The sequence below is a fragment of the Eublepharis macularius genome, chromosome 18, assembly GCF_028583425.1.
Source record: "Eublepharis macularius isolate TG4126 chromosome 18, MPM_Emac_v1.0, whole genome shotgun sequence".
Taxonomy (NCBI): domain Eukaryota; kingdom Metazoa; phylum Chordata; class Lepidosauria; order Squamata; family Eublepharidae; genus Eublepharis; species Eublepharis macularius.
In genome coordinates, this window is record NC_072807.1 from 23,960,759 (window position 1) to 23,984,732 (window position 23,974).

Sequence of the window (23,974 nt, forward strand, 5' to 3'; positions counted from 1 at the left end):
GGCAAACTGTTTTATTTTCTGGTTCAGTAGGCAAGCCCATGAGAAAAACTGAATATCATGATAGTGGTGTATAGCTAACAATCGGTTGTGTCTCTGGTAGGAGGACGCGAGGGTTGGAGTTACTTCGAGATCCGGGTCTGTGGGAACACGCTCCCAGCCGAGCCTTCTCTTTGACATTTACAAGCATGCCAAGAAAGGCAGAGCCGGGGCTTTGCCAACATCTACCTTGCAGCTGTGAACCGTCAGAGATCCAGCTGTGGATGTCTTTGGCAAGCCAGTGCTGATTTGGAGGCGAAGGAGGGCTGGAGAAGGGGGTGGGACACTTATTGCTACATTCATCAGGCGTGAAATCATTCCTAGCCAGTCCTGTTGGCCTCCTGAGAAAATGGCACGGTCATTGTTCATTACTCTAGCAAGAATATGTACAGGATTTTCCCCCCATCAGCTAATTGGTTTCTTAACAAGCCTGCAGTGAGTGCCTGATTAGGATCTCATTGGCGCCTGGACACCCTCGGGTTGCTATGGTGGCTCTTTCCTGGAATGCCTGTTCTTCGTTGCAAGTCACCCTGGCGAAAATCCATGGGGATAGTGTAGAGGGTTATCCACGGAGGTTTAGCTCAATGAGCAAAAGGACAGCCACAGTGTCTTGGAAAATCCACTGGCAATTGTGTTCCCAGGAGATGGAGAAAGGATTGTCAGCTTCTCAGCTGGTCTCTGTATTATTATTATTATTATTATTATTATTATTATTATTATTATTATTATTATTATTATTATTATTATTATTATTATTATCAGGGCTCATTTTGAGGGAGAACGTGCAGGAACGCAGTTCCCTGAAGAGATCACATGACAGGTGGCCCCGCCCACCTGACTCTCAGCATTTTGGGCCTGTTTCAGCCTGATTAGGGACGAAACAGCCCAGATCAGGCCTCTGACTGGAGGTGGATCACTCTCCCGCTCAGCATTGGCCAATCCTGACCATTTTGGGCCCCGTTTTCAGTCATTTTCAGCCCCTTTTTGCCATTTTGGGCCCAATTTTGGCCCTGAGCGGCCAGGATTGGTTCCAAAACAGCCAGGATAGGTGATGTCAAGGGGTGTGGCATATGCAAATCAGTTATGCCAATGCGACACTTCTGGTGCTGATGTAACCCCTGTGAGGTTAATTGGTTTAGCCCAGTGGGGTGGAGTCAGAAGCTAGAGGCAGGCTGCTGAGGAGGAGGCTGTTTGCTGGGGAGCTTAATAAATTATAAGCTCTTATCACCTTGAATAAAGTAATCAAATGTTGTATGTAAAATATGGTTTAAAGTGGTTTTTGTGTATTGTGTGTAGTTGGTGTTACTGGGATTGTATTATTTTTTTTCAGGGTTATAATTCCCAACCAGAAACCTGAAGCCTGGGTACAGCTGCTTCGAATGGATGAGAGAGGACTCATCATCACTTCTTGGATGTTGAACTGTTTGCCTTTTCAAGGACATTGTTGATTTGGAGTTTTTTTTTATGGTTGCACTTAAGAGTTAATTTTTTTAAAAAAAGTTGTATTTTATTAATTGTTAAAAAGTTTAAAAGAAAAAAAGTTATTTCTTAAAATTTTGTGAAAGTTGCTTTCTAAGCCCCATAGAACCCATGAAAAGAGAAGTTACACTGACAAGGGGCGTGGCATATGCTAATGAGTTATGCTAATGAGTCCCTCCCGCTCTTTTTCTACGAGATGACCCCTTCTTGTTGTTGTTGTTGTTATATCCCACAGGCTCAGGGTGGGTTACAACAGAAGATAAAATATACAAGCTTTTAATGGGATCTACAGATATTGATTCGTTCAGAATGTGCAGGAGAGTTCTACGGACGTCATGGATCTTCAGAAAGACAAATGAATACTTGTGGATCAAATCAAGCCTGAATTCTCATTTGAGGCTAAGAGAACTGAAGCTGTTGAAGCTAAGAGGCTATTGTTCTTTGGCCATGTCATCAGAAGATAAGACTCACTGGAAAAGACAACAATGCTAGGAAAAATTGTATGCCTTAGGAAATTAGAGCAACCCAAAATGAGATGGATTCATTAATTAAAGGAAGCCATGCCCTTTAGTTTCCAAGATCTGAGCATGGCTGCTATTGATAAGATGTCTTGGATGTCATTAATTCATAGGGTCACCATCAATTAGAAGCAATTTGAGGCATGTAACAGAAAGAGAGAGAGAGAGAGACATTAATAGATGTTATCACATCTTCATGCTGTGATTTCCACAGATTAATCTGTAAGCAGGCCATTTTAATCCAACTAACTTTAGTTAGTATGTTTAGTTAGTTTTTGTGTATATACTTCCTTTCAATTAACCAAGGTGGTTGGCAACACAGTACAATACAATAAAATCAATACAAAGCCATTTAGCTGCAAGAAAAATGCATTTAAAATATTAAAAGTCAATAGAGTGCCATAAAAACCAATAAAATATAATAGCATCATTCCACTTGCCACCCATTTCTTACACCTGTAGCTCAAAGGTTGTTTGGAAAAGGCAGGTCTTCAACCTATACGGAAGGCGCTTAGGGAAACAGCCTTTTTCAACTCCTGCCAGGAGGGTGTTCAAAGTCAGGGGAGCAACATTAGTTATGCAATCTGTTATAAAGCAAGGTAGCATTAAAATGTGTTTCTTGGTGATGGTTTTCTCTGACATATTCCACTTTGATCGCTGAGGCATACTATTTTTCTGCATTTAAAAAAAACCTCAGAGAAAAGCATTAGTCTTAAAATTTGTACTTTCTTAAAACAGTTGCCTGCCCCCACACATTGAAAAGGGATCAGCCTGCTATTCATGTGCTTACTTGCAAGTAAAGTCTCACTGATCTGTGCTGGTTAGCATTTGAGTTGCCAGCTCCTGAACGTAACTTTACAAGCATGACCTGGACGGTCCAGGACAAAACTGAGATGGTTATCAAAGAACAGTGACTCCTATTTATTCTTGCTGCAGCAGACTAACATGGAATTCTTCTTTAGACTTAGCAATTGATGGCAGCCTCCATAGAGGCCCTTTATATTAAAACCCAACAGAGCAGATGCTGTTATCTCTACAGCTTCTCCATTCTTTATTCTCCCGGTCCCTTCCCTCCGAAGAACATGTTGTGTTCTGTTTGCATTTCATTTTGCCGAGTGGTACCTCTCCCTCACCCCCAAGCCCACACACAACTTCCCTTCCAATCTCTATTCTGCTTCTAGGAAGTCATTCCCTGGCAGCTCTGCTATCATGGGCACAATATTTCCACAGCCACCAGACACTGAGTCACCTGCTCCATTGTTTCAGGTCAAAGGAAAAAGCTGCTTGCTGTTATGCGTGTGGCAATGGGGCAGGAGATACTCCCGGGAGGGCCCAGGAATGTGCTGAGGCACACGCTGCCCTTTCTGCTTTCCTGGAAAACACGGCTGGGGGAGGACAAAGCTCAGGGTCAGTTGCTGCCAAGATCCACAAATGTATCCAGTAGAGGTGGGCATGATCCAAAAAAAAAATACTGATCAAGCTGATTGTGGATCGGTGCCAGCAACGATCCCGAATTAATGATCCACACCGGTCATCTCCCGTTTCCAGTCCGTGGATTGTGGATCGTGGAGGCCAAAGAGGAGGGGCGCCCCACTGTTCCCAGCGATACAGGAATGGTGGCTGATGCCGGCGGCAACTGTGTTTGTGTTTGGCTGTCTGTGTTTGGCCGTCAGAGCTGCCTATCAGGGTTTGCAGGGATGAAATTGGAGTGCCCATGGCTACAGAACATCCCCTTCCCCCTCTCTCCCTTGGGTGTCTTCTCCCAGCTGGTGACTGCTTTGCTGCTCCGTGGTTGGAAGGAAGCCCTGCTGATCAAGGCAAGCTGGGCTTCCATTCAGGTTTCCAGGGTGACAGAAGGAGGGCAAACACAGCTCAGGCATTCCCCTGGCTCCGTTGCCAGGGGAATAGATTGCTGGCGCCTGAGTGTCTGGCTTCCCGATCCGAGCACAATCACCCCGATCAAGCCCCGATCCAGCCCCCACTCCTGACCGCTGGATCATTGGCTGGGCCCGAGCACGATCTGCCGGGTCCCCATTGCACAATCGCCATTATCGTGGGGTTTTTTCCGATCATAATGCGGATCATGCCCATCTCTAGTATCCAGCACTGATTGGCTGAATTGCCGTTATGTCAGAGAGGCGGCAGCAGCCATTGGCTGAGATGCTATGATGTTTAAGAAAGACAGGGAAGGCAGAAGGAACGAAGGCAGGAGATGACACCCATGCTGAACTAACAGTCCTACACAAAACCACTTTGCTCAGTACACAGGGCTGGCTGGTCCAGTGTACAAGCAACCCTGGTGGGCTTCTGAGGCCTTTGGCTATCATCACTGCGGACAGTGGCATGACAGAAAGGGATGGGCCACAACTCATGTCCATCATTGCCTCCTGGACCCACACAGCCACCAACCTGGCTTCCTTGCAACATGTCTGGTAAAGTACAGCCTTCATCTCCTCCTCTCCCACCTTTTGTGGGTCATTATACCAACACCTTCATAGGTAAACAGAGCATTTTTTGGCAATACTCAGGCCCAAAACAAGCCAACTTCTGGTCTCAGGGAAAAGGGATAGAAGGTCTTCCGAGGTGGCATACAAATCCTCTAAATAAATACAAACCCAGCAAGAAGGAAATACAAGCCTGAGAAAAAAAAGATCATTGGGAGGTTTGGAACGAGGGAGCAGTGAGGTCCAGAGAAGAAAGGGGGAAAGGAAAGCCGGGAGAGAGAACTGGTGAAGAGGAGAGGTAGAAATCGTTAGGAGCTGGAGAGCTGAGGAATGCTTCAGATAGAACTGCACGCCGTGTGCAGATCAGTGATGATTTTAAAGGACAGTTCTGTTTTCTGTTACAGACTGGGAGCTGCAATTCGTACTGGGAGAGCGGTAAAGGGAGGGGAGAGGGGATTCCGCTTTGCTAATTTTTTTTACCCTGTTTTTATCCCTCATGGGTATCCAAAGTGGCTTACCTATACAGCAAAAATTGTTTAAATAAACAGAGTACAGTGTGGCACATGCCGCATCCTGGGCTTCTTTCGGATCTGCTGGCTTGGCTCACTCAGAGTCACAGGTGACAAACCACGGGAGGAGAGCCCTTGGGATCAGGTGAAAGGGCTCGCTGCTCTAGTCGCACCCAGGTTGAAATGCCTCCATCGGAAAAGGAAACAGAAATGCAGTCTAGAGCTTCAGCTGACAGACGTGAGCCAAAGAATGCTTCCACCTGAAAAGCGCTACCTCCAAGAAAGAGAGAGAGAGAGAGAGAGAGAGAGAACAGCACCGAGTTTTGGGGAAGGCAGGACAGGGAACAGTTACTTCTCTTTTCTCTTGACCAGGCACCTCCCCCCCGCACCTCCCCCACCCCCCAATCATACCTGTCATTTGTAGAAGAAAAACGTATTTTGAAATAATCACAGAATTACACATCACATGCAGATTCCCCACCACAGCCAGTTTGAAAGACCCAGCCAGGGCCCCTTCCCTGCAAAATTTAACAAATCAGCATTTCACCACCGTCCTGCCAAGTTGTCCAGGATACCTGCAGTTGATTGAGAGGCCTGTAAACAATAGCAAAAAGGAACCAAGGCCTTTGCACCATCCTTCCCCAGCACTTGGGTTTCCCCCCCCCCCCCCCACACACACACACCCAACCTTAATTGCAGAGTTCCAGCCAGGGCATGCCTCAGCTCATGAGACAATCCCTACCTGTGTCTGGTTCCAAACAGGTCGCTCTGACCCTTTGCTCAAATCCCATTCAAAACCCGTGTTTTGTTTCTACCGAAAGGGAAGTCAGGATTCAAACGGGCCTGGAAATGCCATCAGCCTCTGATCTAGAGATGTATGGGGATTTTCTGCTGCAAGGCAGCAACAAGAACGAGCCTTAATGTATAAGGTAAGCCTGTTCTACTCCCATCTCCACAACAGCAATTAGAGGTTCAAAAACAGGAAAGAATCTGGCTCCGTGGCACAGCCTCTGCTTAGAATCTTTGAAGGTTCCGTCCCTAGCTGATTCCGCACACGTTGGATAATGCACTTCCAATCCTCTTTATAGATCATTTGGAACGGATTTTTTCATGTGCAGAACAAAAAATCCACCTCAGTCGATTGATAAAGTGCATTGAAAGTGCATTATCCAACGTGTGCGGAATCAGTCCTATTTACCCTTTCTTTCCAAAGGTGGTAACACTTGTCAGTGACCAAATAAGCCCCCCCCCCAAAAGCATTTCAGTGCTTTAGGATTGTCCCACATTCCATTTATGAAGCCGTTGACTTCACTGGAGGAATCTGCTCTTCCATTTGGCTTGCGGCTTCAATGAACACACAGTTCATTAACTGCTTTCCTCCCCTTTCCTTCCCACCCTCAGGCACCAGTTAGCTCGGCTGACAGCTCAGAAGGATGGGGTGATAGGGTCCTCACCCCAACTCTTACTGGTGCTAAGTTCCTGATAGGCATAACGTGAGGCCCAAAACACCCTAAAAATGTCATGTTTGCATGCCTTCCATTTCTTGGGACTGGAAATCTTTAAAATCCTCATGCAACTGCCTTTTACTGAGTTAGACAGTGTGGCTAGCAATAGTTTTCCTGGGTCTCTCTCAGGCCTGATTGCATGATTCATTTCTCTCCCCCGCACCCCCCCCCCGCCCAAGTACATCCCTGGGTCAGGTTGACAGAGGTGGTCTGGGAGTTTTGTGCTTCCTGAGCATGCATAGGTTTAATTCTGATCATAACAGTGGCGTGTGAGCAGTAGGGGCTTATGCCTTCCCCAGTGCTGATTTCCCAATCTAAAATGCCCTTCAGGAGCCACCATTTCTGAAATCCAGTTTGGTGTGGTGGTTAGGAACAGCAGGACTCTAATCTGGAGAGCCAGGTTTGATTCCCCACTCCTCAGCTTGAAGCCAGCTGGGTGACCTTGGATCAGTCACAGCTCTCTCAGAGCTCTCTCAGCCTCACCCATCTCACAGGGTGATTGTTGCGGGGATAAAAATAACACACTTTGTAAACCGCTCTGAGTGCAGCATTAAGTTGTCCTGAAGGGCAGTATATAAATCGAATGTTATTATTACTGAGAGGCTACATGTTTCATTTCCCCAGTGGGGTAAATAGAAGCTCTCTGGGACAGTTTCAGGGTGGTAAAATTTTGGGGAGGGGGGTGTCACAACCCTTCTTCTTGCAGACTCTGTTTTTGATCCAAATTGTGCCCATATGCACCTGGGTAGTACAGAGTCTGTGGTGTAGTGCTTAGAGTGCCTGACTAGAACCTGAGAGCCCCAGGTTCAAATCCTCACTCTGCTCTTTTGGTGACCTTGAGTCACTCACACAAGCTCAGCCTAACCTACTTGGTAGGGTTAGGATAAAATGGAGGAGGAGAGAATGTTTAAGCTAGTTATAAACTAGTTGGATTAAATGTTTTTTTTAATCTAATGCTTGTTTGCTTTGTTTCTACTTGCACTTACATTATTTATACACGAAGCATTCATGAGTTAATTTAGTTGCTAAACTTTTCCCTGTTTTTAGCATTACAGAGAGATATTAGCTATAATGGTAAAGTCCAGCAACCAGTGGGATTTTTTTGGACAGTTACCAAATAAAGTATATATGTTTGTATGCCACTTTGAGTCCCTGAGGTGAGAAAGGTGAGGTATAAATGAAGTGAATAAATAAATAAAATTCCCAGACCATATCTGTCAACCTTTCCCATGTATCAGGGAAAAATGTTTCACACAGTAAGGTCCACAGGTAGAGAATTCTTTCACTACTTACTACCTGATTCATCCCACCCCGCAAAGGGAGGCCACATACAACAGGATCTTTTTGGTGACAGCCCCAAGACTGGAATTCCCTTTGCTGCAAAGCACCTCTGGCAACATTCCCCTTCCAATCATATTTTCACTGTCTTGCAGAAGGCTTTTGGTTTAGAAATGAACTCAGATTGTGGGGCTACAAAGTCTTTCTTACTCCGGTGGAGTACCATATCAGATTTAAGGTTTGGGTGTTAACCTATAAAGCCCTATGTGGACTGGGACCAACATATCTGCAGGACCGCCTCTCCATATATGAGCCCCAGAGGATTATTTATTTATTTATTTATTTATTCAATTTATATACCGCCCATCCCAGGGGCTCTGGGCGGTGAACAGTTAAAATTGATAAAAACAAAAACTAAAATCAATATACAAATAATAAAACAAATTAAGGATGCTTCGATGCTTCGATCCAGTGATAAACAGCTGTTAATGATCCCTGGCCCCAGGGAGGCCCACCTAGCGTCAACCAGAGCCAGGGCCTTTTCGGTCCTGGCTCCAACCCGGTGGAATGCTCTGTCTAAAGAGACCAAGGCCTGGCCGGATTTGTTATCTTTCCGCCTGCCCTACAAGTCGGAGCTGTTCTTCCAGGCATATGGTTGACGCTGGCTAAGGCCTCTCCGCTGGCCGAATAGAGGAAAATGTGCCCTCCCTACCAGATGTATCTACCACCCAGCCTTCTGTTAAACATCTGTGGAGATAATTGGGTGGAGGATTTTCTCAAGAAATGCTGCTATACTGTTTTAAATATTTATGTGGTTTTATCTGTATTTTAAAGTATATATATTTTAATATATTATATTGTATGTAATCCGCCCTGAGCCTGCTGTTGTGGGGCGGGGGGGGGGGGAGATTTAAATTGGATTCAATAAAATAAATAAATAAAATAATTTAGGCTGATGTGGTTTTGTTGGTTGTTTTTAGGTGCTTTTCACCTGTCTTCCACCCCCTAGTTGCTGGTGAGTTGCCTTTTGAGTTGTTTATTGCTATGTATATTTTACTAATATTTTAAATATAGTTTTGTTATTGTTATCTAATCTTAATGTAATAGGCTTTGGATTTTATACCTAACAGGGAGATGAAAAGATTTATATACGGGTCCCGTTCACATGTTAAATTTTTGTGAGCATACACCTTAAGTTAAAACTATGAATGCACAATGGCCTATTTGCAAACATGTGTCTTGAGAAGCATGTCCGCTCACAAACATGTGCTCCAGTGGACCGGCAGCTACTACTTTTGAGTGTATGTTCAATGGGAAACTTAGATTTGCAGCCCTGTAATGGGTAAACTGATGAAGCTGAAATTGATTCCCAATCGCTTATCTGCAAATCCAAACACAAATATTGAGGAAAAGCTCTGTACCCCAAAATAAGGCTTGGAGGAGTGAATATCATACACCTTCATGTTTGGGGGACTCTGCCCTCCGAGAGGACCTGTGCTGGATCCTGCTGCATAGCCCAGTTCTTGTGCTAAGTGCTTTAAAGAAGGATGTCCCCAGGACAAAAGCTGACACTTTGAAGCTGTGCAGCAGCATTCAGTGGGAAATATTCATTGCATTAAAAAAGCGGACTTCAGCAGCAGTCCATCAACAGAGGGGTCTCGCATTGATACCTCGCTATCCTTCCCCCCCAGCCCTCTTCTGTGCTGTGTATCTAGCCAGGAATTTCCTGGTTGTGGGAGAGAAGGATGCCCAGCTCTTAACATTTCCTGCACAGCTGTCTTCCAGGCACCGGGCAGACCGATATGATAGGACTGAAGACAAGGTTTGTCTCTGCAGCGTGACCTGCTGCCCGAGGAGGCTTCAATCAATTTCCTGCCTTTGCATCCTGGAAACTTCATCTGTTTTTGCTCCCCAGAAAACATTTATGACCCCTTTCCCTACAGCCTACATGGCCTGGATTACATCAAAGTCTCAACATACCTCTGGACTCCCTTGATATTAACAAGCCAATACGTGTAAAAACATGCCTGAATTGGGGGGGGGGGGGGAGAGAAATCACAGCAATGTGCAACTCAAGAATGTTAGTATTTCTTTGTTACTTGTCTTAGTGATTTGGAATGGTCAGTGAGTTTTGACCCTGGGGGCAGTGTTGTGCAGTAGTTAGAGTGTCAGACTAGGATCTGGGAGCTCCAGGTTTGAGTCCTCATGCTGCCACAGGAGTTTGATGGGTGACTGCCCAGGCCCATACTCTCAGCCTAACCTACCTTACAGGGTTATTGTGAGGTAGAACAGAGGGAAACAATGTCAGATACTTTGGGCCCCCTTTAGGGAGAAAGGAATGGCATAAATGAAGCTAACAAATAAATAAACTTATGATACAACCAGAGATTACAGTAAGAGATTTTTTAAAAATCACAGTTACTCCACAGAAACACCAGTGGATAATCTTCAGATTTATAAAACAGCCCATTCCTTACAAAGGACGGTAACATTTTAAATTAAAAGTATGTTTTGGATTTTGCTTCAAAATTTCGCTAGTTTTGAATGATTTGCCTACATTTCATATGCCCTGTTTCAGTCATTCTTACAGCATCCCTGCAAATTAGATTTTTATTGGTGTGATACATGTGACAGATGAGGGACTGAAATAAAATACGCTCACTTAAAAACTAAAATAGCAGTTACATTTGGAGATAACCTACATTTTTAAAAAATGCCAAAAAAGTAGCCATTGAAAGGAGGGGTGCAGACTGGAGGGCGTGGAAAGGTTTTTATTCATTTATTTATTTATGCATGTGTGCGCTCATGTGCCATCAAGTTGCAACTGATTTATGGCAATGCCAGGTAGGGGCTGTCAAGGCAAGTGAGAAGCAGAGGGGGTTTGCCATCGCCTTCCTCTGCAGGGTCTTCCTGGGTGGTCACCCATCCAAGCACTGACCCTGCTTAGCTTCTGAGATTGGACGAGATCACGGCCATTTTCACACTGCTTACCAGCCACGGAACATCGCACCAAGCTCCCAGAATGGCAGTGTCTTCCTGGTGAAATCGCGCCGGGAAGATGCTGCCATTCCAGGAGCTTGGCGCGACATTCTGTGGCCGGTAAGCAGTGTGAAAACGGCCCACGTTCTACCATGCCACCTTCCCTTCCCCTTAGTTGCATTATATAAATAATGTAATCCATCTTTTCCCCAGGGACTCAAGGTGGATTGCTGGCAGTAGTGGAGAATGCCCTCAAGTCATAGGTGACTTATGGCGACCCCTGGTGGGGTTTTCACAGCAAGAGACTTATACACAATAAATCCATTTAACCCTTTCTTTACCTCCTTTTTCTTGATCTCAATCCATCCACCCACCCCCAGCTTCCCCAGTTGCTTTTAATATTGGTTTTAAAAATCAAGAGTTCATCATTGTAGGATGTGGATTTAATCGACATAACATAATCATGGATCTTTTACATCATGCATGTAGTTTGAGCTTACGGCCACTCAGCAAATTCACGGTTATGACCAGATTTGAAATAGGATAACATGTTGAATGTATGTAAGTAATAGAACAGAGAGGAGAAACAGTTTGTAGTATAATGTGTTATATTTTCTGTTTCCATTGTTTTTATGTACTGTTACATATTTTGCATATGCTATTTTATGCATTGTTTACTGTCTTTACTGTTTACTTTTTTTCCCTTGCAAATAAAATTTAAAATCTTTTTTTAAAGAAGATTTGAAATAGGGAGTTCACCGCTCATTCTCTTAACCATTACTCGTCGCAGCAGCACCATCTGCTCCCCATATCTGATGAAATCATTGGTAGCTCTTTTAGACATTCATTACTCCAGCGTCCTCCACATTTTGAGATCCTTGGCAGGGAAGGTATGAACATTAATATTACATACTTGCATAAAACTTTCAACTGGTCCATCAAAAGCCAGCAAGTCAATCTGTTTTTTTTTTAATCTCTAATTGGTTGATGGTCTTGCTTATTATGGGGAGAGGATTAGTTGGATCACAGGGTGGGGCTTTGCCAACTGGCAGGGCTGTTCCCCCATTCCCTTGGCAGGGAGTTTTATTCTATCCATCCCCGTCTCGGACAGCCGCCAGGGCTGAAGAATTTACTAGAAGCTACAGGGCAATTAAAAACTGATCCATCCTCCTCCAGGGCTGCCACCTCAAACCTTTGATTTTTAAGCAGCTGCAGAACTGCCTTGCCTTTTGGGATCTGTCTGGCCTAACTTTCCCATACATAAGGGACCGTCTTTGCTCACTCCCAGATGAACCATGTATTGGAGCTAAATGAAGCAAATCTGGCTGAACTACAAACCATACAAGGCCATCTGATTACCTGAAAGAAGCCACACACAAAAATTCCCAGCCTCCCATTAAAAAAAAAAAAATCCCACTTTTTCTCCTGAAATGGTTCGCTGCCCCGGAGAACAGGCAACGCTTGTTCAACCAGCCCTGAGACATGCTTTGATGCTCCTGGCCCGTGACACAATCTGTCTGTAAGGCCATCATAGTGCAAAGAATGTTGAGAAGCGCTGACGAATTTATACAGTTGAGGGGGCTTCCTTCTTCATAAGCATTCAAGCTAGCCTTCCTGTGGCTTGGATCCATTGGAGTGGAAAGCCAGATTTAACCCTCCTTGCTTGGCTAACAGCCGAAGGACACCTGATGCCAGGGGATCTGGGACCGGAACCCAGATGTGTAATTGAACTGCAAAAGGCAGGTGGGTGGGGATACAGACTGCAATTATGGCACCCAGGAACAGGTTTAACACTTTCCCCCCATGCAGTTTCCTTCATCAGCACTGGCTTCTTCCATGGCTTTAAGGCCGGAGAGAAAAAGACAGGCGCTTACACTGCGTCTGTCTTTTTTACCCTCTTGGAAATCAGTGGGGGGGCAACTTCACTTGGGAGGTGCGTAAAGGATGGGGAATTCAACGCTTCCTTCTCCGGTGTCATCTCTGGTATCACAGCTCTGATCCAGACTGAAAGCCTCGCTGCTTTTGGAAGCTAAATTTAGAAGCTAAATTCAATTATGAACACACATGCATAGCCGTGCGCTGCTGGATCTTTAGCACATTCACGGCTGATCAAAAAACACACCGATACATAGCCAAAGAAAGGCTTGTCCTCATTTCCCCAGATCAGCCAAACACTGGGAGCAGAAGGCCCATAGACCATTCAGGGGGCAAATGGTCACTTTTCTTGCTCCAGTGGTTTTCACCTGCTCCTACATTTTCTTTTCCATATTGAAGTCGTGCTATTCCCACATCACCCCATGCATGCCGGGCACATGCCTTTTGTCCTTCGCTCAGAAGATAATCAAAGCCTTCTGGGCATCTCCAGCTTTTGAATCCATCAAGTTTGGAAGGGGGGGGAGCCTTTGGCCTCCAGCAAGGAATTTCCTTTTCCAGCTGACACTCCTGCTCAAAGTCTCCTTTACACAGCAGCAAGGGAGTCTTCCCCAGACATCTCCAAAGCAGCTGGAATTAGTTACAGGCAGAATCCCAGGCCTCAAAGCATGGCGTTCCTGCGGATGGGAGAGTGGCTAAGAGGCAGGGAGCACCCCCACAACGACTATGAGAAACCCGACGAAATGCTGTCAGCAGAAGCAATCACATTTCTAGATGGGCCACGTGGACCAAAGCACTGGGACGAGCATGCACGTTCTCTTATAATATCCAACACTAATTGAGATTTTTCTACCTCTCCTGAGGTTAAATCTTTAAAGGGGGAAAAATCCCTTCATGGTTTTGGTCCTTCATATCTGCAGAACCACCCCTCCCTCTGTGTTCCCTTACAGCAGCTTTGCTCGTCTGAGCAGGGCCTTCTGCAGGTGGCACCCTGCAAATGGGCAAAATCAACAGCTGCCTGTACACAAGCATTCTCTGTGGTGGCCCCAACTTTATGGAATGAGCTACCTGAGGAGGTCAGGAAAGCTCCCACTCTCCCAGCTTTCTGCAATCTATGCAAAACCAAATGATTCAGGAGGGGTTTTTTTTTACACAAGTAAGGCAATGATTCTGAGAGATGCTTTGGTAAAGGGGTGGGGACTGCAGGCTACACCACTGTGTACTGTCTGTTGCTGTAAATATGCTCAACCTAGATAGTCTCCACATTATTTAATAAGACCTATAAAATATTGAATTGCTTATGTTTTGTTTCCGCTCTGGATCAGATTTCTGCTTCCCCCGCTCCCAAATTTATGCAATCCGTACCTTATTGTATTGCTCATTGAATGTCCCACCCATTGATCATATTGACTTAGAGTCTCTCTGCAGAGGGTTTGTTAATTTCTTATTTGCCTCCAAGAAGGCTTGGTCAATTTCACCTCTCCAGTCTGAAATTGTGGGATCACAGTGGGCAGCAAGGAATGGAAATGGGCTAGAGCTGCCTTCCAGAGTCAGGCTTTGACCTGGAGAGGTTGTAATGAGCTGAAGTTTCCCTTCTGGCATCGCACAGCCCCTTCACACAGCTCCCGTGTAGCAAAGCCTTTGATCTGCCGCCGGCTCTGTCTTTTTAAACTACCCTTCCCGGCTAACATTGCATCTCCTGACTCGTGTTCTTTATGTATCAGATGTCTCATGTAGAGAGACACTTACACCATAATCCACCATGATCGCCAAATCCCTCTGAATTTCTGTTGCTGGGCAGGGGGCATTCTGTGTCCTGGCTGTGGGCCTTCCAGGGGCCTTGTTGTTAGCCACAGTGGGAAACAATATGCAGGAGTAGGTGGACCACTAGGCAGACCCAACTCAGCAGCGCGCATAAGGGTGACCGCCATAACTGTGAATGCAATAATGGCACAATGCCAGCACTAGAAACAAAAAGGGGAAAGGAGAGGTGGGAGAGACAGAAAGAGGGAGTGCAGATGACAATCGAGTCTGTGTGCAGCTGTTAGTTAGGAGGGAAAACAGACCTTTAAGGGAAACACTAAAGGAGGCAGGATAATGTAAACACACTTTAGGCTTCACATCACCATCATCACCAAAAGCCAACAGTTACCAGTTTCCTCCAAGGTGGGGAACAAATCTAGCCTGAGCATGTCAAAAATGGTATTTACTGAGACCCTCTTTGCTGGAGGGGCACGAGGATCCAGCCCTCTTCTGCACACCCAGGTTCGAAACAGAATATTTTAGAGCAAATGCACTAAAGGCACAGAGGAAAATGACGGGATCTCAAGGTGGTAGCGTAGTGGTTAAAGTGATGGATTAGGATCTGGGGATCCGTTGCCTTTCCCCTCTGCCATGACACTCACTGGGGGCCAGTCACACGCTTTCCACCAAACCTACTTCACGGGGTTGTTGTGAGAATAAACTGAAGGAGGGAGGATAAAGCACATCACCCTGAACTCCTTGGCAGAAGAACTAGATAGAAATACGCTGGATAGATTTGGTAGTTCTCTGCTACAGGCTGGTGTAGCTCATCCCCTAACTAGAATTCAAGGGATGGAAGGCAAGAGTTTAGGATCACACCCCCTTTCTCTCTCTCCTTTCCCACCCTCTCCTACTGTCAGATACAGATCAGTGCCAAGTCTTAACCTTAACACCAACTTGGACTTAACATTAAACACTGGCTTTTTAAAACGCTTGACTCCATGTCTTGCATAGAACACCTGGTTAGCACTAACTCGGTCAAGCACAGCAGTTACAATCTGTGCCTGAAAGCAAGCAAACTCCAGGAGCGGGGTGGGTGGGTGGGCTGTGGTCCATCCCCAATTCCTTAACCACGATTAAGGGACAGGCCACCTCTGTGTCTGCCCTGGCTCTGCATGGAGAACTTGTTAACCTATAGAGGTCTGCCAGGTATTATGGGGGGATCATCTCAGCCATTTCTTCATAGGGTTGCCCCACTAGAAAGCAGTTTCAAGGGCAGGAGAGAGGTAGTCTTCTTGAGCCACACAATTTGGAAAGAAACCACGTTTACATTGCCCCATCACACCTCTGTTCTTTCAAGGACCAGGCCATTCTGGGGTTAAAACATGTAGGAAGAGACATCAGAAAAGCAGACCTCTTCAGGCATTTTTATACAGCATAGCTTTACTGAGCTCTGCTCCCTGCCGGGAAGTCATGGTCACCACAGTCTCTCGGCTTTCCTAGGACTTTTATTTTTGTCATTGTTTGAGTTAATTGCTTCCAGAGCTCAGACACCGTCCCCAGTCCACTGAAGCCCCTTCTATTAGGTTTGTCTGACTGAACGACAAGCCATATACACACCCATGCACCCGTCCCGCCAAAAGGACATTTTGCAAGTATATACTCCTTTTCAAAAAACAGCCCTTTCTTCCCAGCTTTGGCATCGCACAGTCCTGTTTCTTTATCATGCTCTACTAGATGTACGTGAACATGAGGATCTCTTGAACGATGCTATGGTGGGAGGCAGGAAGAGAAGCAAAGCAGCATGGGTAGAAAACATGGCCGAGTTTTGGACAGTGGGAGGGTTAGGGCAGCTTCCAAGGAAATCAAAGCATGCTGGGGGGGCATGCCATGTGCACACAGAATCTCCATGGCTTGGCATCTCGAGAAACCTTAGCAAAGGGAAAGGGGCTCTGACTGGGACTGTACAGACCCTGCCAAAAACAGAATGGAGCACGAGGTGAAGAATTCGGTTTTCATTGCTAAAAATCAAGTTTCTAAGGAGCAAAAACAAGCTTGAAAGTGGGTGTGCAACAGCTATAGAAATCTCACGAGAGAAAAGGAAGGAGGGATAGCACAGCTTCTTGCTCCTCCCCTGACTAAAAAAAACCAGATCATGCAAAACTATGCAAATCTGCTGCACTGGCAAAAGAATGACTGCTGAATTCCGCTTAAAGAATGGAGCGCTCGCTGCTCCACTTACATCCTTGGCTGCCTCTAGACTACAAACTTGTATTCATTTTATACCAGCTAAACCATCCTGGCTTCCTCCAAAGACTCCTAGGAGCTGCGGTGTTACGAGGTGAGGCTGCTGAGACTTCTCCTACTTGAAAGCCCTATTTTTCTGCTCCCAAAGTTTCTTGGAGGGAAGGAATGACAACTGCACAGAGCAGCTCTTAAAGTGCATTGCTAGAGACCCTCTGGAAATGAGAGGACCGTGGTGAGGCCATGCAGAATGGGCAGCCCCCCACAAAGGAGTCTCTGCACTACCCTGTGGTGTTTGCAAGCAACTGTGAAACCAGGAAGGTAAGGAAAAGGGAAGCAAAAAAACTTCATTTCTGACAGCTGCCGCCTCTGGGCCAGGCCAGAAAATGCTCCCCATGCCATGGCTCCACATGGCACGGCCTTTGTATCAACAGTTCCCTGGGGTACAACATGGCAAAGAAGATGTTGCAGCAGTAAGCACATAGGTCCAGGGAAAGGAGAAGAAAAATCAGTCTGCTTCTCCACTCCACAGTCCCTCGCCCACAGGAGACCTATTCATCACAGCCCAATAGCTCCACACGTAACGTGATGCGGTTGTGCCAAGATTCAGGCAGGATGCGCACAAAGCGGGCGTAGATGGGCACATCGAACACATTCTTCTTATGAGAGTAGTTGTCGGAGTTCCCTTGAAATATCTGCAGGGTGAAGAAAAGGAGGCAGCACTGTTAGAATTCGATTTATATACTGCCTTTCAGGACAACTTAACACCCACTGAGAGCGGTTTACAAAGTATGCTATTATTATCTCCACAACAATAATCACCCTGAGAGGTAGGTGGGGCTGAGAGAGCTCTGAGAGAGCTGTGACCGACCCAAGGTCACCCAGCTGGCTTCAAGGCGAGGAGTGGGGAATCAAACCCGGATCTCCAGATTAAAGTCCCACGCTCTTAACCACTACACCAAACTGGCTCTGGGGGGAAACCCTACAGTATGGCAAGGAAGCGGACTGGCCTACTTTACAGGGCTGTGATTTTGGTGGGAGAGCTGAAATGCCTTTTAAAAATGAAAAACGGCATGATGTGGCGATTGTAGATCTTAGCTATCCACCCAGAAGACTTTTCCTTTCCCATTCATCCAAGGGGCTTAAGGGCAGCATACATGGATGTCCTTTCCTCCATTTTACCCTCACAACCACCCTGTGAGGTAGGTCTGGTCAAGAGGGCATGACTGGCCCAAATTCGCTCAAAGGGCTTTGATTGGTTCAGTAGGGATATGAACCCAAGTCTCAACTCCTGGCATGATATCTGGACTAATACACCACCTTGCACTCAAAGCCAGTCACCTCTGCTTTAAAAGGGGCTTAGTAGAAAATGTTTGGAATGGCTTTTTCCTCCCTAAGACATCAGACAGCTAATGCAGATGAAGGCATCTTCATACGTACCTTCGTGCTGTTTGTTCTGCTGTCCCTGTAGAAAGTCCAGGACTTGCCATCGTTGCTGTGGGCCACTTTGTAAGAAGCCACGTACTGAATGTGCCCGAAGTCACGAGCCCCTTGCGTGATGACACCAGTCACCTGTTTCTCTCTCTTTAGGTCGATCTACAGGAGACAAGAAGAGGGGTTAACGGGTATGAGAAAGATGCGCTGGAGAACCCAATGCTGACTGCTGCTATCTCAACTGGAAGTCTGTTACCATAAAATACTAGATGTGTTTGGGGCCCCCAGGGAAACCTGTTGGGAGGATGGGTGAAGCTCTTTTAGGATTCGACTGGCATTCTTCATGGGATGATAATCTGTATTTTTGGTGTAAACTCTTTTTCATGCATTCTTGGAACTTTTTTGGTTTAAACCAAAGATGAAGTCACAAGAGAATGGGCAAAAAGCAAGCAAGAACCATTCCATGGGAGTGATTCTGCACACATTGGATAATGCACTTCCAATCCTCTTTATAGATCATTTGGAATGGATTTTTTTGTGTGCGGAACAAAAAATCCACCTCAAACGATTGCTAAAGTGCATTGAAAGTGCATTATCCAACGAGTGCGGAATCAGTGACTGGATCCATCCCCAACTGAAAGAATCTTTTACCTGCTGCTTCTAACGGCCACTGATAGAGCCAGAGGAAGGTCAAGATCCAGTCAAATAAGAGTTCACCAAGGAAACTTTCATATGTATACTTAAAACATTTGCACATACACATCAGTTATCTATATATCCCTCAATTGTGAAAGATCTCCTTGTATCTCAAACTCAAAAACAGGGTTGTTTTTGTGGGGGCGGGGCGTGCATATCAAGTAAATCTAAGCAAACTTCTATACAGTTGGTAACATTTATTAAGAAGTCACCTTGCTAGAGAAATTGGAATTTTAAAAAGTCTTGGGACGATTTTTGTTTGTTGCACTGTGTTGCACATTCCAGCATATTTGGGTAAAATCACATAGCTAGTAGCAGAAAAGCAACTTGCAATTGACAGTGCATCCTACTGAGTGCCAGAAACCATCAACTTTTTTATGATAGAAGCAACAGCCGGACACACCTAGAACATTTCTACAAAACAAGAGTCCATTTCTCAGGTTGAGAGAAGCTACTTTTTTGAGCATGCAACTCGTCTTTCAACTGAGTCAGCCTGGCTTTAATGTTACTTTTTTTTTAACCTTCAGCCTGAATTTGAACAGCCCTACCCATAAGCAGTTATGCAAAGCTACTGGTGTTAGAATACACACATGCTAAGGTCAAAGGTTCAGGTTCATAGACCCCGTTCTTACAATGGCCTTTAGTCCCGCCTCTTTCTGCCTAGCACCAATCCAGACATACCTGAAGCCACTCTCCCTGGCTATTGGTGAGGGCGGACCAGGCGTTGGTTTTGCCCGTCTTGTCGAGGCGGGCATAGCGCGGATGCCAAGTGAAAGCATCAATGCCCCACGTCTTGTACGCACTGGAGGCTGTAATCTGCTCATCTGAGATTTGGCGAGATTTCATGCCCAGGGGGTCCGAGCAACCTGCCGTGTTGAAATACACTGTAACACAACAGTTTACAGACACAAGTGAAAGGGAAATGTCCAGAAGTGACAGACCCTTCAAACAAACCCATCAAGCAGACAGACGCACCCAAACATCTTTTTATACCAGTGGCTTTCAAACTCCCAGAGAACATTTTCCATATTCACTGGCAGGAATCCCTCCACCTCTGCCACACAGTCCCTGTGTGGGGCAGAGGATTCAGAAGTGCTTTCTCTGGCATGCTTAAGTAAGGTCCTAATTATTCTTGTCCTGCCAGTGGGGCTATTGGTTGGACAGTGCTGGAAACAGCAGAAGTCTAGGGGCACCTTAAAGACTAACATTTATTTAGCTTCTGTGAGTCAGAGCTCAATTCTTCTGATAGCCTTTTGTCTCTGGTTCTCAGAGGCACCCGAGGCACCGTTAAGGGAAACAGGATGCTGAATTCGATGAACGTTGGTTTGGTGTGGCAAATCTTGGTCTGTTATGTTCACTGAACACACCCCACACTTCTGCGGCAGATGGCCACTGGAAGCAACAAGTGAGGTTTTAAGAAGCTTCTCCACAATTGCCAACTGATACATTTCCAACAGATCCCAAGATTCCTGGTAATGCAGTTTGATAACCACTGTTCCAAACACCAGTGCAGGGAGGACGAAACCACAATCCCTAAAAGAGAATTCCAACATGGGCCTGCAAAACATTCACAAGGCATGTTTTGATTTTGGTGCCTGAATCCAATCATTTTGTAATTTTGATCTGTGCTAATTCAAAATTTCCAAGACTGGACAGCCAAGAGTCCGTATTTGGCCAATGCGAGGGCTGGAAAGGAACAGTGTTACCTCTGGAGTAACTTGCTTGTGGGAGAATTGAGTCCCATGGGAACTTACAGCGCTTGCGTGGAATGGAACGGCTTATGAATTCCTTGAAAGCCAGCATGCCAAAGCAAATCACATTCAAATATTTCCCAGACTGTAAATTTCTTAAGATGGAAAGATAAGCAATACACTTGCTGAACATCCAGTGAGAGCCAGTATAGTGTAAGAAAGCAGATATGGAAGTAGTGGTTAGAGTATCAGTCTAGGATCTGTTAAACACAGGTTGAGTCCCAACTCTGCCATGATAGTTTGCTAGGTGACCTTGAGCCAGTCACACCCTCTCAACCTAACCTACCTCACAGGGTTGTTGTGAGGATAAAATGAAGAGAGGAGAAGAATGCACCGCAGTATGGGTCCCCACTGGGCAGAAATGTGGAGTATAAATGAAATAAATAAATAAATACCCGTTCTTCATTAAATATACTTCTCAGTTTCCTTCTCTCTCTCTCTTTCACCCATCCAGACCAGTATTAGGCCTGGTTTCCATGACACTCAGGCGGTCGAAACCCTTCCATGTAGAATGTTGGGCTCTATAGAGTCCCATTTGAACTACTGCTGTTGCTTGGCACAAGTGAAAAATCCCACAGGCAGGTACTTATGCCAGGTTACCGTAGGTTGCCAATCTCTAGGTGGGAACAGGAGTTCTCCTAGAATTACAGCTCATCCCCAGACTACAGAGACAGTTCTCCTGGAGAAAACGGCTGTTCTGGAAGGTGAAGTGGCATATCTGCGGGACCGCTTCTCCTCATATGAACCCCAGAGGATTCTTCGTTCTAGTGACAAACATCTGTGAAAGGTCCCTGGCCCCAGGGAGGCCCGCCTGGCATCAATCAGGGCCAGGGCCTTTTCACGCCTGGCCCCAACCTGGTGGAAAGCTCTGTCTAAAAAGACCAGGGCCTGGCAGGACTTGTTATCTTTCCACCGGGCCTTCAAGACAGAGCTGTTCTGCCAGGCGTACGGGCAGTGCTAGGCGGAGCCCCTCTGGCCAGCTGATTGTAGAAGATGGCCTCCCTACTAGTAACACCCGCATCTAGAAATTTTTTACTGCTACGATGCTCTGTAGAGGCTGGTCGGTTGGATCTGGTGCTGCTATGTACATGTACATACATGCACTTTAATTGTGTAATTTTGGATGTCTCAAGGGTTTTTCATTTATATTAACTGTTTTATGTATTTTAACCTGTATGTGATTGTAATCTGCCCTGAGCCTGCTGGTGCAAGGAGGGCGGAATATAAATTGAATATAAATAAAAAAATAAGTAAATATGGCATAAGACCCAACTGATCTCCCTCCCCGCCCCAAACCCCACCCTCGCCAGGATCCACCTGGAAATCTCCAAGATTTTCCCAGCCCAGAGCTGGCAACCCTACGCTACCATCAAGTTTAAATCGAGTATTCTGACTGGTGGTAACTCTGCAGTCTGAGGAGTCCCCCCTCCCCTTTCAACAGGGATTCTTTTTGATGGAGGTGCCTGGGACCTAGGCAAAGCCATTTCTGTAAAGCGCATACAGAGCTTCAGTGTTAACTTTGTAACTTATAAGAAATGAGTGGAGCTCCATGGAAGTATCAGGAGGTTTTTTTCCACCCCTTCTCTTCTCAATTGTGTTGCTTCCATTTGTGCTTATGCAAGAATAACATTCTTGAAAGCATTATTAAAGAACAAATTAAGATCAGGACCACCCCCAAAGACTTTTGCGTAAGGGGCCATGAACTACGGCTTGGTCAATTCCAATTGAAATTTAGATCGTGGGTTCCTTGGGGCTGCTTTTGTTGATACTCTAAAGTGCTATGTGCATTGACGATAAACAACCAACATAGCAGCAGGAGCTGTAACTAATCCTGCAGTCCTTAGCTCCACCAGCGGGTGTCACTGTGGTTATTGATGCAGATAGAGGAAGAGTTGAGAGCAGAAAGCCAAAATCTCCAGCAGATGGCCAGCGCCTGGCCCAGAAAATGGCAGGAAACCATTCAGACTTGGCTGCCATTAGGGAAGCTACTGAAGCCTCGTTCTGCCAGGAGTTGTCAGGTCCCATGCAGCTTTGAGTGCTCCACTCAAATGCAGCTTATCAATTGTGAGGGTTGTGTGTCACTATAGCCTCCTCTTAACTTCCTAGCAGTTGACTGAACATCTCTATAGGGTTGCTAGGCCCGGCCTGGTAACCAACAGGAGACTGGAGGTGGGGGGGAGCTACTGGCAAGTGTGATGTCACTTCTGGGAAAAATCTGGAAGTGACAGCACACCTCTCTAGGAATTACCAGAAACTCTATCATAAAACCATGGATTTCTGAGCAATTCCTGGAGAGGACCAATGTAGATTCTGGGAAGAACCTGGAAGTGATGTAGGCCAGAAGGCCATTTTTTATTTTATTTTTCTAATACTGCCAAGCACAGGAAATTCACTGCCTCCACCAGGGGACTGGCAACTGTACTTCTCCATGTCAAGTAAAATTGATTAAATTAGGCAAAATAGTGAAAATTTAAGAATCTATGAAGAAATGCATGCCAATTTTTTTCATGAAGTTTGCAGAGGATGCAAAATTACATTGACCTTCAGATTGCCTGGATGAAGCATTTTAATCCCCTCCCCCAGTACAAAATACACACAGCAAAGTCAGGTCCCAACCATGGGAATTTAGCCAAGGCGTTAAGAGTGAAGCCCCACTTCTCAAGGTAAGTGCGAACAGAGTCTGAAAATCAGAGATCCAGAGGAGTTAGCCGTGTTAGTCTATAGTAGCAAAATAGAAAAGAGTCCAGAAGCACCTTTAAGACTAACCAACTTTACTGTAGCATAAGCTTTCGAGAATCACAGTTCTCTTCGTCAGATGCATGATGAAAGCTTATGCTACAGTAAAGTTGGAGGGTACCCTCCATGCATCTGACGAAGAGAACTGTGATTCTCAAAAGCTTGTGCTACAGTAAAGTTGGTTAGTCTTAAAGGTGCTTCTGGAAAATCAGAGGGCAGCAAGAAGCAATGGCTTCAGCCACACAGAATCTCCCACATAGCTATAACATGGATAGTTTCGGCGCATCATTTGGTTTATTGTCGAAGGCTTTCACGGCCGGAGAACGATGGCTGTTGTGGGTTTTCTGGGCTGTATTGCCGTGGTCTTGGCATTGTAGTTCCTGACGTTTCGCCAGCAGCTGTGGCTGGCATCTTCAGAGGTGTAGCACCAAAAGACAGAAGTCTCTCAGTGTCACAGTGTGGAAAAGATGTAGGTTATTTGTATCTACTCAGGAGGGGTGGGGTTGAGCTGAGTCATCCTGGAAGAGTTTCCCAGGGTGTGGAATGCTAATGGCGGGAGGCTTCACTGTATCCTGAGGAGGTTCTTTTGCATATGGATTGGTACTTGATGTGCTAATCTTCTCTGCAGGGCTATTGTCAGGGATAGAATGTTTTGTTAGCCTGGTGTTTTTCAGAACTGGAAACCATGCTCTGTTCATTCTTAAGGTTTCTTCTTTCCTGTTGAAGTTTTGCTTATGCTTGTGAATTTCA

At 45.7% G+C, this 23,974-nt stretch overlaps 1 protein-coding gene across 2 annotated transcripts in view; it reads right to left on the reverse strand.

Moving 5' to 3' along the window:
* Window positions 1-15,786: 15,786 nt before the first annotated feature.
* Window positions 15,787-23,974, reverse strand: part of MFGE8 (milk fat globule EGF and factor V/VIII domain containing) — a 28,805-nt gene continuing 20,617 nt past the window's right edge. Inside the window, exons 8-10 of one of the 2 annotated variants that reach the window (XM_055002822.1) lie at window positions 19,419-19,603; window positions 18,048-18,203; window positions 15,787-17,302 (exon numbers count right to left, since the gene is read on the reverse strand). In XM_055002822.1, coding sequence (XP_054858797.1) covers window positions 17,159-17,302; window positions 18,048-18,203; window positions 19,419-19,603 — 485 coding nt within the window. In that variant the 3' untranslated portion in view covers window positions 15,787-17,158. Of the gene's footprint in view, window positions 17,303-18,047; window positions 18,204-19,418; window positions 19,622-23,974 lie in introns of both variants that reach the window. The other variant, XM_055002821.1, reaches the window with a different exon arrangement.